Consider the following 15,743-nt stretch of genomic DNA (forward strand, 5'->3'; position numbering starts at 1 on the left):
TGGAGCCACAAATTGGATCAAGGCCAGGAGTTGGAAGAGCAGCTTATGTTGATTTATAATAAGTAGCTTCCTGAGCTACTTTATGAATTTTGTTTTCAATGAGACTACCAGACCTACCAAACTTATGGCAACTTCCAAGGACTAACATGAAGGAAGGAAAGATAACAATATGGAAGCATGGAGAAAATCACTACATGGCTCCACTTAAAATAGCTTGGCTATGTTTCATTGGCATGCATGTATTTTACAATTACTAGAGGGGAAAAAAACTAAAGCCCCACAGAAGGGCTATTGAAAAAACAACTGGGCCCTGGCCGGTTGGCTCATTGGTGGAACGTCGGCCTGGCATGCGGGAGTCCCGGGTTCAATTCCCGGCCGGGGCACACAGGAGAAGCGCCCATCTGCTTCTCTACCCCTCCCCCTCTCCTTCCTCTTTGTCTCTCTCTTCCCTTCCCGCAGCCAAGGCTCCACTGGAGCAAAGATGGCCCGGGCGCTGAGGGTGGCTCTGTGGCCTCTGCCTCAGGCGCTGGAGTGGCTCTGGTTGCAACGGAGTGACGCCCCAGATGGGCAGAGCATTGCCCCCTGGTGGGCGTGCCGGGTGGATCCCGGTAGGGCGCATGCAGGAGTCTGTCTGACTGCCTCCCCGTTTCTGGCTTCGGAAAAATATAAATAAATAAATAAATAAATAAATAAAATCTCCTTAACATCTGTTTAAAAAAAAAATTAAAAAAAAAAAAAAAAAAGCAACTGGTGCCACAAGTATATGCTAGCTCTAAAAACTATAATATGCACCACCAAAGCCAAGAAGTTTTTTACAACATAGATGAGTTTTTAACAAAAGAAGGGTAGCTCTCTCACATGATCAACTCTTGATTGAAAAGCCAAATCACAAAGAAATGGAGCATATAATAATATAATAGATTATTTAATGATCTGATCTTTTTTTTCCCCTGGTCATCAGGAAGAAGAGGTAGCCACTGAGAATTCTAATGTCAGAAGGCTTTTGTGGACAAGGAGAGAAGAAAGATCCTGATTAATAATAGGCAGTATATGTGGGGGGAGTTGGGGTAGAGAGGTACTTAAACTTTTTTCTCTCTTAAGAACAGTTAGTTACAATGACTCTCCCAAGCAAAGACTGAATATACAAAGCTCATAGGGGATGCTACTTATATCTTGGCTAGAGTGAAATGAAATAAGTAGATGAGTCACAACAGCTGAAGCAGGACAGAGCCCAGGCAGAAATCTAATCAACTACATCATCAACAATGGAATGGAGAAAACTCTTCAAATGCAGATCTTTTTCTGGTTTTCTCATTCTTCAATCTAAAGATTATATCACCACTATGATGCAATGGCTCAGAAATCCAGAGGCAAGATGGGGGAAGCCCTGAAGCTCCTTCCCCTGTCCAGAGAACCACTTAGCAAAGATCTCTCTTCGCCTCTAAGTAATCATTTTGCAGAGTTCTCTCCTCTGCCCCAGAGAACCAACCAATCTCTACAGTGGAATATCTTCCTTCCCCATGATCAAGCTTATGAAGCTCCTTCTCCTATTTCCCAGGGGAAAAGCTAAGCACAGCATGAGAGTCTGTATGAAGTCCACAGAAACTTTGCAGGGAATCACTTACCCTTCAGGGAGCCACAGGGGCAAAGAGGAGTTGCCATCATCTGGAATCTTTAAAAATAGATAGAAAAAAGTTAGATCCTAGAAAAGAAGGGAGATTGCCTTCTTCCTTTTGTCAGGCAGTGAGCAGTCAAGTAGGAAGTTCAGAGAAGTGCAGGTCACATACATCATGTAGTGCCACTGCTTGCCTGATGTCTAAGCCAAAGGCAACAAGCAAGCTGCTGAAATGAGCAGTACTTCATCTCCACTCTCCCCATTGAATAGAAAGGATATAAGGCCAAGCTCACTGAGATCCCAGGGCTAAAGGCCACTAGAACTATGAGAGCTATAAAAACTTCTATCCCCCTCATAAAACCCATTAGCATATGTAACAGTAACCAAAGCCAGGAAAAGTGTCTATTGGGCTTTACTGAAGCAAAAAGACAACTTCATATAGGGTCTGGTCTTCTTCCAGCTATATTCCTAAATTCCTTTGGCTGCCCCAGAGTCAGACATGGTCTTTCTAATCTCATCTTGTGATTTCACTTGGCTTAGGTTCCTTGAAGCTAGTTTCCTTGAAGCCCAAACTTACTGACACTGAGTAACACTCTATATGTGCTAAATTCTATATAACCAGAAAATCCAGGACAGATTAGACATTTGGATTATCACTCTGGTGAATTTTATGTTTTCTAATGAGAAGCTGATTATTGAGGCATCAAATAATTCAAGGAAGGAACAGGTTGAAAACAATTTTTAAAGGTTTCTGCGCCAAAAAAACAAAACAAATCCTTCAGGCAGTGTAAAAAGAGTTTCAAAGCTACCAGGGTTCTCAGGAGAGCCAATGGTAAATGCTGTTTAGGCTCAAGGGACCTAGTGCTAGCAGGTCTGGGGCTTCCTGCTCCACTTTCTTCCCCTTCACCTCACACCCAAAACAACTTTCCTGCCACCTGAGACCTGGGCTCCTGCTAACTATCCCAGAGCAAATGAACTCCAGTACGAGGGAGGCAGAAGTAAGTTGCTTTGGACAGGGAGTCAAGTTTTGGAGAGGTACATCTGGGACAAATTATAGACCAGGGGTTGGGGACCTATGGCTTGCGAGCCAGATGTGGCTCTTTTGATGGCTGCATCTGACTCGCAGACAAATCTTTAATTAAAAAAAATAATAATGTTAAAAATAGAAAACATTCTCATGTATTACAATCCATTCATTTCCTACCGCTCATATTCATGGTTGCGGGCGGCTGGAGCCAATCACAGCTGTCCTCTGGGACAACACCAGATTTTTACTGGATAATGTATAACGTACACGGGTCATTGTATGGCTCTCACGGAATTACATTTTAAAATACGTGGTGTTCATGGCTCTCTCAGCCAAAAAGTTTCCCGACCCGTTATAGACAGAATGAGGCAAGACAGAGTAGAAAGGGGAGAGGTGGGACAGGTTAGTGGGTGATATAAAAGTGGGCAAGAACTACTCAAGGTCAGCAGTAGGCTTAAAATGAACTTTGGATTTAGGACCCTTCTCAGTAAAATCCTTCTCAAGTTGCCTGTGCTCTAATCAAGCCTATCTGCCTACTGTACTGGCTTTGTGGATGAGATAATGATTAAAAAAAAAAAAAAAAAAGGAGGGGCCAGACCCAAAAGGCAGCCAGAAGTAGTTGAAGCAAGTCTCCTAAGGTTGCTTGTGAGTGGCAGTCATCCCTAAATCTCCAGATCCTAATAATCAGAACTTTTATACCCTTTGGAAACAGTTACTGTACTGGGCAGACTTTTATTTCCTACCTAGAATTAAATGTTTGCCAGAAACCACTGGGCTTAAGGAAACAAAGGCACAACAAGTCTTTGGAAGCCAAGGTTCACTAGCTCAGATCATAAACATTTCCTGTGCTTAGAGGCTACAGTGGGTCTGCAGAAGCCTGCAGACACAGCATACAGCATGCACACACAGGGCACTGAAGGAAGGCCAGTGGAGGGAAGGTAGGTCTAGACAAAGTACCCACAGGAGGTACATTCATAGGTAAAACTTGTGCCTGAGGGAAACAAGGTGAGCCTGGATCCTGCACAAAGGGCTATATGTGCACATACCCATTTGGGTGAGGATTCAGTGTTCACTTAGGGCCCAAATCACAGGCAAAGCAAACCCTCTCAGTCCTCAAGAACCAGTGCTTGCAGGCACGTAGCTTTAGCATAATATGCATTACATAGCATAAGGGAACCACACCACAGGTCTACAGAAGCTTGTGCTCACAATGAGGCCAGGAAATCTGCTCAGAAGCACATTCATACTTAGGGTACCAAGCAAGAGGCACAAAATGCCTGCAGCAGCTCCTGCTTTCAAATACAAAGTGTGTGTACGTGCTGGGCTCAGAGAGGGTTTATAGCATATGCCAGGCTGCAGCAACAGGTAGAAAATGGACACACACTGTGCAAAGTAGGAGACGAGGAGAGCAATCAGTGTCTGAGGCAGTCAAACTGAGTACAAGTATAAACACACACATGCTATACTGAATGTGCACCATGCAGGCACACACATTCTCACTGTGCTCCAGGGATGTCTGCAGGAGCACACACAAGCATGGAGCATGCACACAAACAGCTTTCAGGAAAAACAGACTATCTGCAAGAGACAAAGCTCAGAGGCATAGAACACACACACACACACACACACACACACACACACACACACACACACACACACACTGTGCCCAGGAGGGAAGGGTAAAATATAGACAATAAAAAGGCCCCAAAAGGCCAGAGGCACAACCTGAAGGGCTCCTCGCTTTCCTTCTGCAAGGAGAGAAAAGCAGAAAAAAAGGGCAGAGAGGTTAGTAGATTTAGTCCTATTGCAGGGAACCCAAAGACAATTCCAGCTAAACCTCAAGGGACACAGAGCCCAGCTCCCAGAATCCTGTTATTTGCTGACTCCTGCTTTTTACTTTAGAACACCTGGGTCTGGCTCTTTGAACCAAAGGACAAAATCTACCTGGGGATTCCAGTCATCCTTTCACCCTTATCAAACCTGCATGTAGGGTCAAGGCCACCGGGGCCATAAGACCAGCTTTGTTACCAAGGGTCACTCCAGCTATCTGAGCGCAGAGTGAATTTGTTCCTTCCTCAGAAGGTATATGAGCTCACTCTGGATCTGGGTAAGTACTCAAACCCCAAAAGCCTTGTAGCTGAACCTCTTCCATTTTACTGCAAGTCTGGCCATGCATTTGCCTAGCAACCCCTGGCCTATTTTCCCAGAGCCTAAGTCAAGTTAGGCATGTTAAGGCCTGGAGTTAAGGTCAGGACTAGGATGCTCAATGGATAGACCTGGGATCATCAACTGACCACTGCCCTAACACATGTCACCATGAAAACCATGACTGCAATCACAGGCCTGATTATCTATCAAATCCAGAACAATACTCCAAAGGAAACAGATACTTCCAGAAGGATCTAAGTAAGCCGCAACAGAGGAAGTATAAAGTTCAGAGATCATTCCTTTCCTATTTGTCGGAGACTACATTGTCTTCTAGGCCACACATGGACAGGCCACAGCCTTTCTTCTCTACACAAAGTCCAACCACCTGGGCCCATCAGTTCTCCTCCACTTTCTTTTCCCTCCCTTTTAAAGACTCAGTGATGTTATATAACAAGTAGAAGGGAGACTCATAGAAACTAATTCATAAGTTCCCAATTTTTCAAGCCACTTCTGATGACCTAATGGGTCACCTCACCTGACAGAAAAATCAACTCAGGAACAGGGCTCCTCCTAAACAGTGCAGCTACAGGAAGCTGGATGAGATGAAAAAGACACTCCTGGATGGGGGTGGGGAGATATATCTCTACCTCCCTGAAAGCACTCTGTTCCCTTCAAAAAGACAGTTAGGCAAAAGCTCTTTAATTTACCCTGTGACTCAGATTGGAAAGGTTTCTTTCCTCCTCCACCAAATTAAATGCTTTTTATACATTATGTCAAAGTTACTTTGACTCTGTCCTTCAGTTCTTCCCAGAGCTCACCATTACGCCTAATGAATAAAATCCAATCTGTTGACAAGGCCATCGAGGCTCTCCCTTGCCTGCCCTCTCACATCTACTGGGTGGACTCAGACATAATTCTTAACACTTTGCTCAAATGTTAATGCTTCTGTAAAAATTTTTGATCTGCCTTTTCATCATGTGGCCATGGAACCCACACTTCTACGTGCACACTTCCATGACAATACACTGCCAGTACTGTTCCAGTACTGTTTCATTGTAATTGTCTGTGTCAACATCTCCTACACACTGAATTTCTTGAAAGCATGAATTTTACATAAATAAAACCTTTGTAACCTGAGGGATTAGCTCATCTCCTAGCATTTGTAAGTAGTAAAAGAAACCTAGACTTTCAAGATTGAGAAAGCAACACCTTTTCTAAGAAAATACCTGTTGCCATCACCAGAGAAAAGATAGGTCTCTTAGCCAGTGGTCGGTACCATTTTCTAGACACCAAGCATGTTCTACTAGCTCTTCAGTTTGTCCCAGCCACATAAAAAACAAAAACGTTTTCTTATTAAGAACCAAACTTTTGGTGCTTCCTAACTTCCTAAAATGCCTTAGGATTTTTCCACTCAGATTTAGTTTTTAGTTTAAATGACATATGTCTAAGGAATACCTGCTTTGTAGAAAAATCTCTGACCCCTAAGAATGGTCTCACTCGTTCAGACAGTTCATTTTATGAGGAAGTGACATACTTCCTCATTGTTAAAACAATCTTAACTCCCTTGTACTTGGGAGTCAAAAGACTTGAGACACTGAATTTCTTCAACAAATACTTAGTGAGAACCCACTGCATACTAGGCCCTGTTCTTGGTGCCAGCGATGTAGTGGTGAAGGAAACAATCTGCCTGATCTTGAGAAGCTTCTATTCTAGTAGGAGCAGCAGACAGTACTGATGATAAGGATGATGATAGTAACTAACACTAAGTGAACACATTACGTATCTGGTATTTTATTTGAGTAAGCTCATTTATTTCTCATAAAAACTTCACTGGCTTAATATTATTATCTCAACTTTTTTGTTGATTAAACTGAAGATCAGTAAGGTTAACAAACTTTCCTAAAGTCACAACAAGAAGCAAAGCAAAATTCAAAATAGGCATTTGGTTCCAAAATCTGGAACTATATATACCGTATCACTTGTGATGGGGACTCTGTTGAAAATTCAGGTTAGGGGATGAGAATGTCCCTTGTGATCATATACAGCTGCTATTAAAATGTCATAATAGGCTATAGGAAGCCCTCATTGATAAAGTGCCATCTATGCAGAGACCTGAAGGAAATCAGTACAGAAGCTAGCTATTCAGAATTCTAGAATAAAAGTATTCTAGTCAGAGAACATACAGTAAATGCAAAGCCTGAGGGAAAGCATAACTGGTGTGAAGGAACAGCAAGTCTGCATTAGAGTGCCAGTTCAAATGGGGCTTTAGAGGCCCTTATCAACACTTTTTCTTTCGTTCTGATTGAGACAGAAAATCACTGGGAGGTTGTGAGCTGAGAAGTGGTACGATCTGACTCATATTTTATAAGGATTACTCCAATTACTATGGGTAGGACAGACTGTAGATGGATAATGGTAGAAACAAGGAGACCAGTTACACTACTGCAATCATCTAGAAAAGAAAATGGTGGCTTAGACAAGGATGACAGTTGTGAAATTCAGGATATTTTTTAAAGGGAGAGCAGGCAGAATTTACTAATTGACTGGATGTAGGTTGTGAGAGAAAAGAAGTCAAGAATGAGCCTGGATTGGGCCCAAGCAGCTACAAGAATGTCATTTACTGATAAGGAAGACTATAAGAAAAGCAGGTTTGGCAGGGACCTGAGAAGCAGGATGGGGAGTTTGGTTTTGGATGAGTCAAAACTGCAATGCCTATTTACATCCAAATGGGGATGTTAAGTAGATGTGGCATCTGGTGGTCATGAAGATTCTGGGCCAGAGACATAAATCTGGGAATGCTTATGACACTCATGAGACTGGAAGAGATTACCTAGAAAACGAGTATGAATTTTAAAAAAAGTAGTGAGGACTGAATCCTGGGATACTATAAGGTAGAGAAGGTAAGGAGGGACCAGCAGAGATGACTGAGAAGGAATGGTCAATAATGTTGGGGGATAACCAAGACTGAGAGGTATTATGAAAATCAAGTAAAGGAAGTATTTCCAAAAGAAGGAACTGAGGTATGAGGATAAAGATCAATAGAATAGAATTGGGAATCCCAAAATAAACTCTTACATTTACTGTCAGCTAATTTTTGTCAAGGGTACCAAGACCATTGAATGGGGAAAGAATAGTCTTTTCCAGAGATAACTAGATATCCACATGCAAAAGAATGAAGTTGTGCCCCTATCTCACACCATCCACAAAAATTAACTCAAAATGGACCGTACACCTAAATGTAAGAGCTAATATTATAAAACATTTAGAAATAAGTGTAAGAGTAAATATTATCTATAACCTTGGATTAGACCATAGTTTCTTAAAACTTTTACACTCTACTTCTTTATTAAGGTTATTACAAAAAAAGAGAGAATAACAATGTTGGCAAAGGTGTAGAGAAACTGGAACATTTGTGCACTGTTGGTGGGAATGTAAAATGGTACAACCACTGTGGAAAACAATATGACAAGTCCTCAAAAAAAAAAAATCAAAATTACTAAATGATCCAGCAATTCACTTCTGGGTAGATACCCCAAATAAATAAAAGCAAGGACTCAAACAAATATTTGCATACTCATATTCATAGCAGCATTATTCACAATAGTCAAAAAATGAAAGTAATCCATGTGCCCATCAATAAATAAATGGCTAAACAAAATGCGGTATATATTTATACATACAATGAAATACTATTCAGGAAAGAAATTCTGACACATGCTACAACCTGGATGAACCTTGAGACATTATGCTAAGTGAAATAAGCAAATCACAACAGGACAAATGTTTGAATCCACTCATATGAAGTACCTAGAACAGTCAAATTTATAAAGACAGAAAGGAGACTGATGGTTGTCAGTGGCTTGAGGTAGTGGGAAGGAAAATGGGGAGTTAGTTTAATGGATACAGAGTTTCAGCTGGGAAAGATTAAAAAGTTCTGGATATTGGATGGTGGTAATGGGTGCACAATAATATAAATACCTTAAAATGGTTAAAATGATAAATTTTATGTTATGTTATGTATATACTGCCACAATAAATTTTAAAAAATAAAATTTTTATGCTTCAAAGGACACCATCAAGAAAGTAAAAAGACAACCAACTAATTGGGGGAAAATATTTACAAATCATATGTCTGATATCTAGAAGATATAAGGAACTCCTACAACTCGGCAACAAAAAGACAACTCAATTTAAAAATGGATAAAGGGGTCCTGGTCGGTTGGCTCAGTGGTAGAGTGTTGGCCTGGCGTGTAGATGTCTCAGATCTGATTCCCAGCTAGGGCACACAGGAGAAGCACCCATTTGCTTCTCCACCCTTCCATTCCTCCCCCTCTCACTTCTCTCTCTCTCTCTCTCTCTCTCTCTCTTCTCTTCCCCTCCTGTAGCCATGGCTCAATTGGCCCCGGGCACTGAGGATGGCTCCATGGCCTCTGCCTTAGGAACTAAAAAATGGCTCTGCTTGCAACAGAATAAGGGCCCCAGATGGGCAAAGCATTGCCCCCTAGTGGGTTTGCTGGGTGGATCCCAGTTGGGGCACATGCAAGAAGAGTCTGTCTCTGCCTCCACTCCTCTCACTAAAATTAAAAAAAAAAAATTAAATAAAAAAAAATGAATAAAGAATTTGAATAGACATTTCTCCAAAGAAAATATAAAAAAGACTAATAAGCACATGAAAAGATGCTCAATATCAGTAGACACTAGAAAAATGCAAATCAAAACCACAATAAGATACTACCTACACCGGCCTTGGCTGGTTGGCTCAGCGGTAGAGCGTCGGCCTGGCGTGCGGGGGACCCGGGTTTGATTCCCGGCCAGGGCACATAGGAGAGGCGCCCATTTGCTTCTCCACCCCCCCCCCCTCCTTCCTCTCTGTCTCTCTCTTCCCCTCCCGCAGCCAAGGCTCCATTGGAGCAAATATGGCCCAGGTGCTGGGGATGGCTCCTTGGCCTCTGCCCCAGGTGGTAGAGTGGCTCTGGTCGCAGCAGAGCGACGCCCCGGAGGGGCAGAGCATCGCCCCCTGGTGGGCAGAGCTTCGCCCCTGGTGGGCGTGCTGGGTGGATCCCGGTCGGGCGCATGCGGGAGTCTGTCTGACTGTCTCTCCCCGTTTCCAGCTTCAGAAAAATACAAAAAAAAAAAAAAAAAAGATACTACCTACACCCACTAGGATAGCTGTAATAAAAAACACAGACATTGACAAGTGTTGGCAAGGATGTGGAGAAATTTGAACTCTCATGTTCCTGGTGGAAATGTAAAATGGAAATGAAAAACAGTCTGGCAGTTCTTCAAGAACATTAAACAGATTTACCATATGACTCAGCAATTCCACTTCTAGGTATATACCAAGGTGAACTGAAAACTGGTTCATGCAAAAACTTGTACACAAATATTCATAGCAACATTATTCTTAATAGTCAAAATGTGGTTTTAAAAAAATGTCCATTAAATCATGAGTGGATAAACAAAATGTGGTATACGTATATAATGGAATATTATTTGGCCACAAAAAGAAAGTAGTGACACGTTACGACATGAGTGAATCTTAAAAACATTACACTAAGTGGAAGAAACCAGTCACCAAAGGCCATATATGGTCTTTGTATAAATCCATGTTTATACAATATCCACAACAGGCAAATCTATAGAAACAGAAAATAGATTAGTGATGTCAGAGGCTGGGGTCAAAGGGATTGAACAGTGATTGCTAATAGGCAAAGGGTTTCTTTTTTGGAGTAATGGAAATGTTCTGGAATTCATGGTTGCATCACTCTGTTAACATTAAAAACCACTCAATTGTATACTTTTAAAGGAATTTTAAGGGTGAATTTTATGATATATGTTATATGTAATTAATAAAACTCCTCTAATAAAAAAGGAAGTAATCGATATGTCAAGTTGCTGACTGACTGATTAAGATGAGAACTGGACAGCTTGGCCTGTGGTGGTGCAGTTGATGGAATACCAACTTGGAATGCAAAGGTCACTGGTTCGAAACCCTGGGCTTTTCCAGTCAAGCTATTCTTAATAGTCAAATATATATAACAAGCAACCAATGAATAGCTAGAGTGAAGCAACTACTTCTTATCCCCTCATCCTCCTCTCTCTGTAAAATCAATAAACAAAATATTTTAAAAAAACAAAAGAGGGAACTGGACAAGGAGTTTGGCAATATGTGAGTGGCTACGTGATGATCTTGAGAAAAACTATTTTGATAGGGTGGTAATAATGGAAGAATTTTCATATAATACACATGCGAGTATATATTCCCCCCCAAAAGAAGAAAAAGGATGAAAAATAGGCAAATTAATGACAAGCTTAGGGCCTACAAGGTCTCACGCAGAGCAGTGAAGAAAGCTGAATCTTTTGTTGTGGTAGCAGCTACTGTTACATTGAATCAGTTTACTAGGTTAGGGTGACTGCTCTTGTGGACTCTATAACAGGAGTTAGAGGCTGGCCTGTGTGCTTATCTTGTTCTAATCCTCCTGCTCTTTGAAATGGTAATGAAATCAGGCCTGGACCCAGCACTGAAGGGATGCTGCCATTCCCTCTGCAGCTCACCAAACTGGATTTTGTCTAGGACCCAGAACTTTGGCTTGCTTTCTTATTGATGCTTCAGACAACCTCCTTCTCATTATCTGCTGCTGCCACCACCTGCTTATCACAGGTACCCAAGTCCCTGCCTTGCCCAGCAAGATGTTAGCCCAGAAGGGGAACACTGAAAACTGAGGAATCAGACCCAAATATCCTGGGTGCTCATGTACACAACTCCTGCCAAGATTCAAGTTGTTGTTAAGAAAGTACTACTTTGATATTTGTTGTTTCTATTGTTGCTGTAATATAATCATTTCTAAATGCCCAGGGAGAAGAAAAAAAGGCTATAAAGTTGAGAGAGAAAACTCTTACAGCTAAGGAATTACAGAGAGCCTTCTGGTGGAGATGATGTTTTGACTGTATATTGAGGAACTCAGTAAATTTTCCTAGGCTCATAAGGTGAACACAGCCTCTTAGGTTAGAAGGAAGCATGTAGGTGAATATGCTGAGAACAGAAAGTACAAGGCGAATTTGTGAGACAGCAATTTCTTTTTGGGTAGAGTATCATGGGACAATGGGAAATAAGCCTGAAAATGTAAACTAGAAACCAGGTGTAGTGGTCTTGAATGCCAAGTGAAGGAATTCAGACTTTCTAATAAGATATAAGGAGAAGCTCCAGGGATATTTGAAAGAAGCAAGACATCGATTTAAATTTTTCATTTAATTTTATGACTTGATATTACATTCACTGGGCTCAAATTTTAAAATATATTAAAGAGTGTATAGTGAAAAATCTTCTCATCTCAGTAGTTTTCCACCTAATATCTTTTTCCCATGGGCAATTATATACCAGTTTTCTATGTATCTTTGTTATATATTCTATACACATATACTGCTCACAAAAATTAGGGGATATATCAAGATGAATATGAAGCAATAAAAAAAAGAAGCATTTTTTTATTAAACAAGAACATCAGAAAAGCAAAGGACAAGTCAAAGAAAGTTGTTCAATTATGCAAATGAGATGCAAAACCAACTTTCATTTCATTGGTGAAAATGCACTATCCAAAAAGGCTAAAAGTACTTTTGAAATATTACCTTTTGCAACAACATGGATGGACCTGGAAGCTATTAAGTGAAATAAGCCAGGCAGAGAAAGAAAAAAATCATATGACCTCACTCATTTGAGGAATCCAAGGAACAATGAGAACTGAGGAACGGAATGGAGACAGAGGAGAGATCAAAGGGACCAGAGGAAAAAAAGACAGAGGGAAAGGGGATGACAGGATGGAATAAACCTGAAGGGAAGGGGGGAGAGTGCTGTAGGGAGGGGGACAAGGGAGATGTTGAGGGGGATACGAGGGAGGGGGGTGCATTCGGAGTGACCCTAGAATCTATGTAAACACAATTAATTAAATTAATTAATTAATTTTAAAAAGTACTAGAGTATCTGCACATTCCCTGATCCCCTAATTTTTATGAGCAGTGTATAAATAGACACTATGGGTTTGTATGTATGTTCTTTATCTCTCCTTTTTATACAACTGTAAGCATCTTAAATGAACTGTTCTGTACCTTGTTTTATTCATATGTCAATTTATCTTAGATATCTTTCTATTTCAGTAAAAAGCTACATTTTTTTTTATATAACTACATAGTACTGTATTATTGTTTGGACATGCAAATAAGTTATTTAATCAGTCTTTCTTAAGGAACATTTAGGTTGTTTTCAATCTTTGCTATTAAAGACAATGATTCAAAAATAGCCTTGAACATATATTCCTTCCACATGTGAGAATATACCTGTATGGTATATTCTTGGAAATTGTACTGGGGCTCAAAGGGTATATATAATAGATAAATTTTGCCAATTAACTTTCTTGAGTTATAGCAATTTACACTTCCATCCCACAAGCAATGTTTGAGTGCCTATTCCCTAACACCTTTGCTAACATAATATGTTTCATAATTTTTCCTTAGAAAGATTAATCAGGTTATATACATAAGAAGACAACCTCAAAAAAAAAAAAAAGACAACCTCACTTACATTTAAAACTGGATGAATATTGCATATTCTCTTTGGATAAATTTAATTCTGGGAGAAGTAATTTTAAAGCTACATATCACCATACTGCCTAGAAAAAAAGTTCTAATATTCTTTGTAGTCAAAACCATTCCATTCTCCAGGTCTTAGGTGAGCAACCCTTAGCTAGAGATAGAAGAATGGGAATATGACCTGGGGAGGGCAGAGCCAGGATCTTGGGCAGGGTCAGCACTATAAGCAGTTCCTAGACAGCTCTAAGTTAGAAATAAGGTTCTGTGTTGTCAAGTCCAGTACTAGGAAGAATACAGGTAAGAATAACAGAAATTCCCAGAGTAGCCTGTGAGGTGGAGAAGCCCCATCAGCTGCTGGGGAAATGGCTATCTTATCTCAGCAAGAAACCTATGAAGAATAATTTTAAAATGCAACATAGGGTTGCATTAGCCCCTCTAGTGCCTGTGAGCAGGATGCCTTACCACACCCTCATTCCCATCTCTTCCCCCATACCTATTTTACAATGGAATATCCTGCAGGTTCCACAGCTATAAACAACTTCTGCCCAGATGTTCCTCCATCTTTTGAAAAGGTACTTTCTAAAGCTCTCTCTCCCAATAGATAGGAGGCTCCTTAGGGATAGGAAGTCCTTTCCTGTTGCTTTAGAACCTTCTTTCACTCTAATTCCCACAAGATTCACTTAAAATCTATACTGAAGTAATTTAGACTGATTCAAGCTCTGATCTGCTCCTTCACTGTGTGAAACTCACCACCCAGCTAGGTCTTACTGCTGGCCACACAGCGGCCATACCCAGCTGTGGCCCCATTAAATAGAGACTCAGAATACCTGGGTTTATGTCTTCTACTGAGAGATGGTTTGCCTTCTGTACCAGTTCATGCAAAAGTTTCTTCTGTCTCAGTCTTTTCTCTCTGAGAACATTTTTAAAATTGTTGATGCACTTGTTGAGGTAGATGGTCTCTGCACACACTTGCTCTAAGCTTAGCCTGCCCTGCTTGGGAGATTCAGGCTTGGCACAAGTTTCACTTTCCTGATCTGGAGCCAGAGTCAAACCCGGCAATGAATATGCAAGAGGTGAGTTGTGAGAAGCCAGAGAGAAGTTGCTGGGATCCTGGGAGGTTTGGTCTCCCCCCTGTGTGGAGATGCCCACTCTGCCAGAGACCACATTGAGCAAGCTCGCGCTCCCCTGACTCCCAGGGCTCTCCACAGAGAAATCCTGGGCACCCCCTGAACTCATTGTCCCAAGAAGTCTATCACTGTTCTCTGACTGAGAACAACTATCATTGCTTTCCAGGTCCTCAGGACTAACTGACCCACTGTTCTCCAGCTTCTGAAACACTCCCTGCAGAGCTGAACAGAAGTGGTGAATTGCACGGCCCAGTTTACTTGTGTAAAACTTAATTTCTACATCTTCATCCTCCTGCAAGCCACAAGAGGACTTTTCAAAGACATCTTTAAGGACTTGAGCAGCCCGTTCCTCCTCTTCATTCAAGTTGATATGAACCATGTCACTGAAAGTCTCAGGCCCTATGATAATTTCCTCCATCATGCTATCACAGCTCAGAGTTGCAAACCTTCTAGACTTGTCTATGAAAAGGTCCTCTAGCTGCTTTGAGCTCAGAATATCAAGCCCAGCTTCACAGGCCAGGCGCTTGTCCTCTGTCTTCAGCAACTCAGACAGTGACAGACAGCTGTTGGCCTCCCTTTTATCACTGTAGTTTTCTCTTTTTGCTACTCCACATGCTTCAAGTCCTTGACTACATTGTTTGATAACCTGGGATTTCCCAGAATCCTCCTCTTTTGAGATTAACACTAAGAAAGGTTCCTTAAATTGATGGTGGGCAGACAGAGAAGACTCTCTCCCTGTCAGTTCAGCACAGCTGCCAATGACAACTTGGGATGTTTCTGATGTTCCTTTTACTTCATTCCCTGACTTAGACAAATCACATGGCTTTGCTAAATTGTTCTTGGGTAGGAAGCAAAGGCCTTGCTGCTCAGGGGCCAAGGGTTCTTTAAATTGATTCTGGGCCCTCAGCTGATATGCTCCTGTTATGGGTCTTCTGTCTCCTCTTTCGCTCTGAAGAACTGGTTCGTCTGGGATTAAAAAACTTGAATTATGATCCTTAGATTGTTGTTGCAAAAATGATAGAGATTCCTTTTGGGAATTCTTATGGAACTGTGGCCAGGTTGGTTCCTCTCTGGTGGCAATCCGGACCCCTACACTCTGCAAGAGTATGGATTTCTGCAAGATGAAGTCTCTATGCTCTAGATGAGCAAGCTTCACAATAGTGGGTCTGGGGGCTTGGGCACTGCTTGCCCTGTAGGCCTCTTTGATGTACCTGTTGCACTGCATGCCATTAACACAGAGGTA

At 41.4% G+C, this 15,743-nt stretch overlaps 1 protein-coding gene across 10 annotated transcripts in view; it reads right to left on the reverse strand.

Annotated features, from left to right (window-relative positions):
* The window catches only part of UNC13B (unc-13 homolog B), a 296,554-nt gene that overhangs the window by 50,691 nt on the left and 230,120 nt on the right, over positions 1 to 15,743 (reverse strand). For all 10 annotated transcript variants that reach the window (XM_066367732.1, XM_066367730.1, XM_066367733.1 and 7 more), the window contains one exon: positions 1,626 to 1,672. In XM_066367732.1, the coding sequence (XP_066223829.1) occupies positions 1,626 to 1,672 (47 nt within the window). The remainder of the gene's footprint in view (positions 1 to 1,625; positions 1,673 to 15,743) is intronic.

Source organism: Saccopteryx leptura, chromosome 2, assembly GCF_036850995.1.
Source record: "Saccopteryx leptura isolate mSacLep1 chromosome 2, mSacLep1_pri_phased_curated, whole genome shotgun sequence".
NCBI lineage: Eukaryota > Metazoa > Chordata > Mammalia > Chiroptera > Emballonuridae > Saccopteryx > Saccopteryx leptura.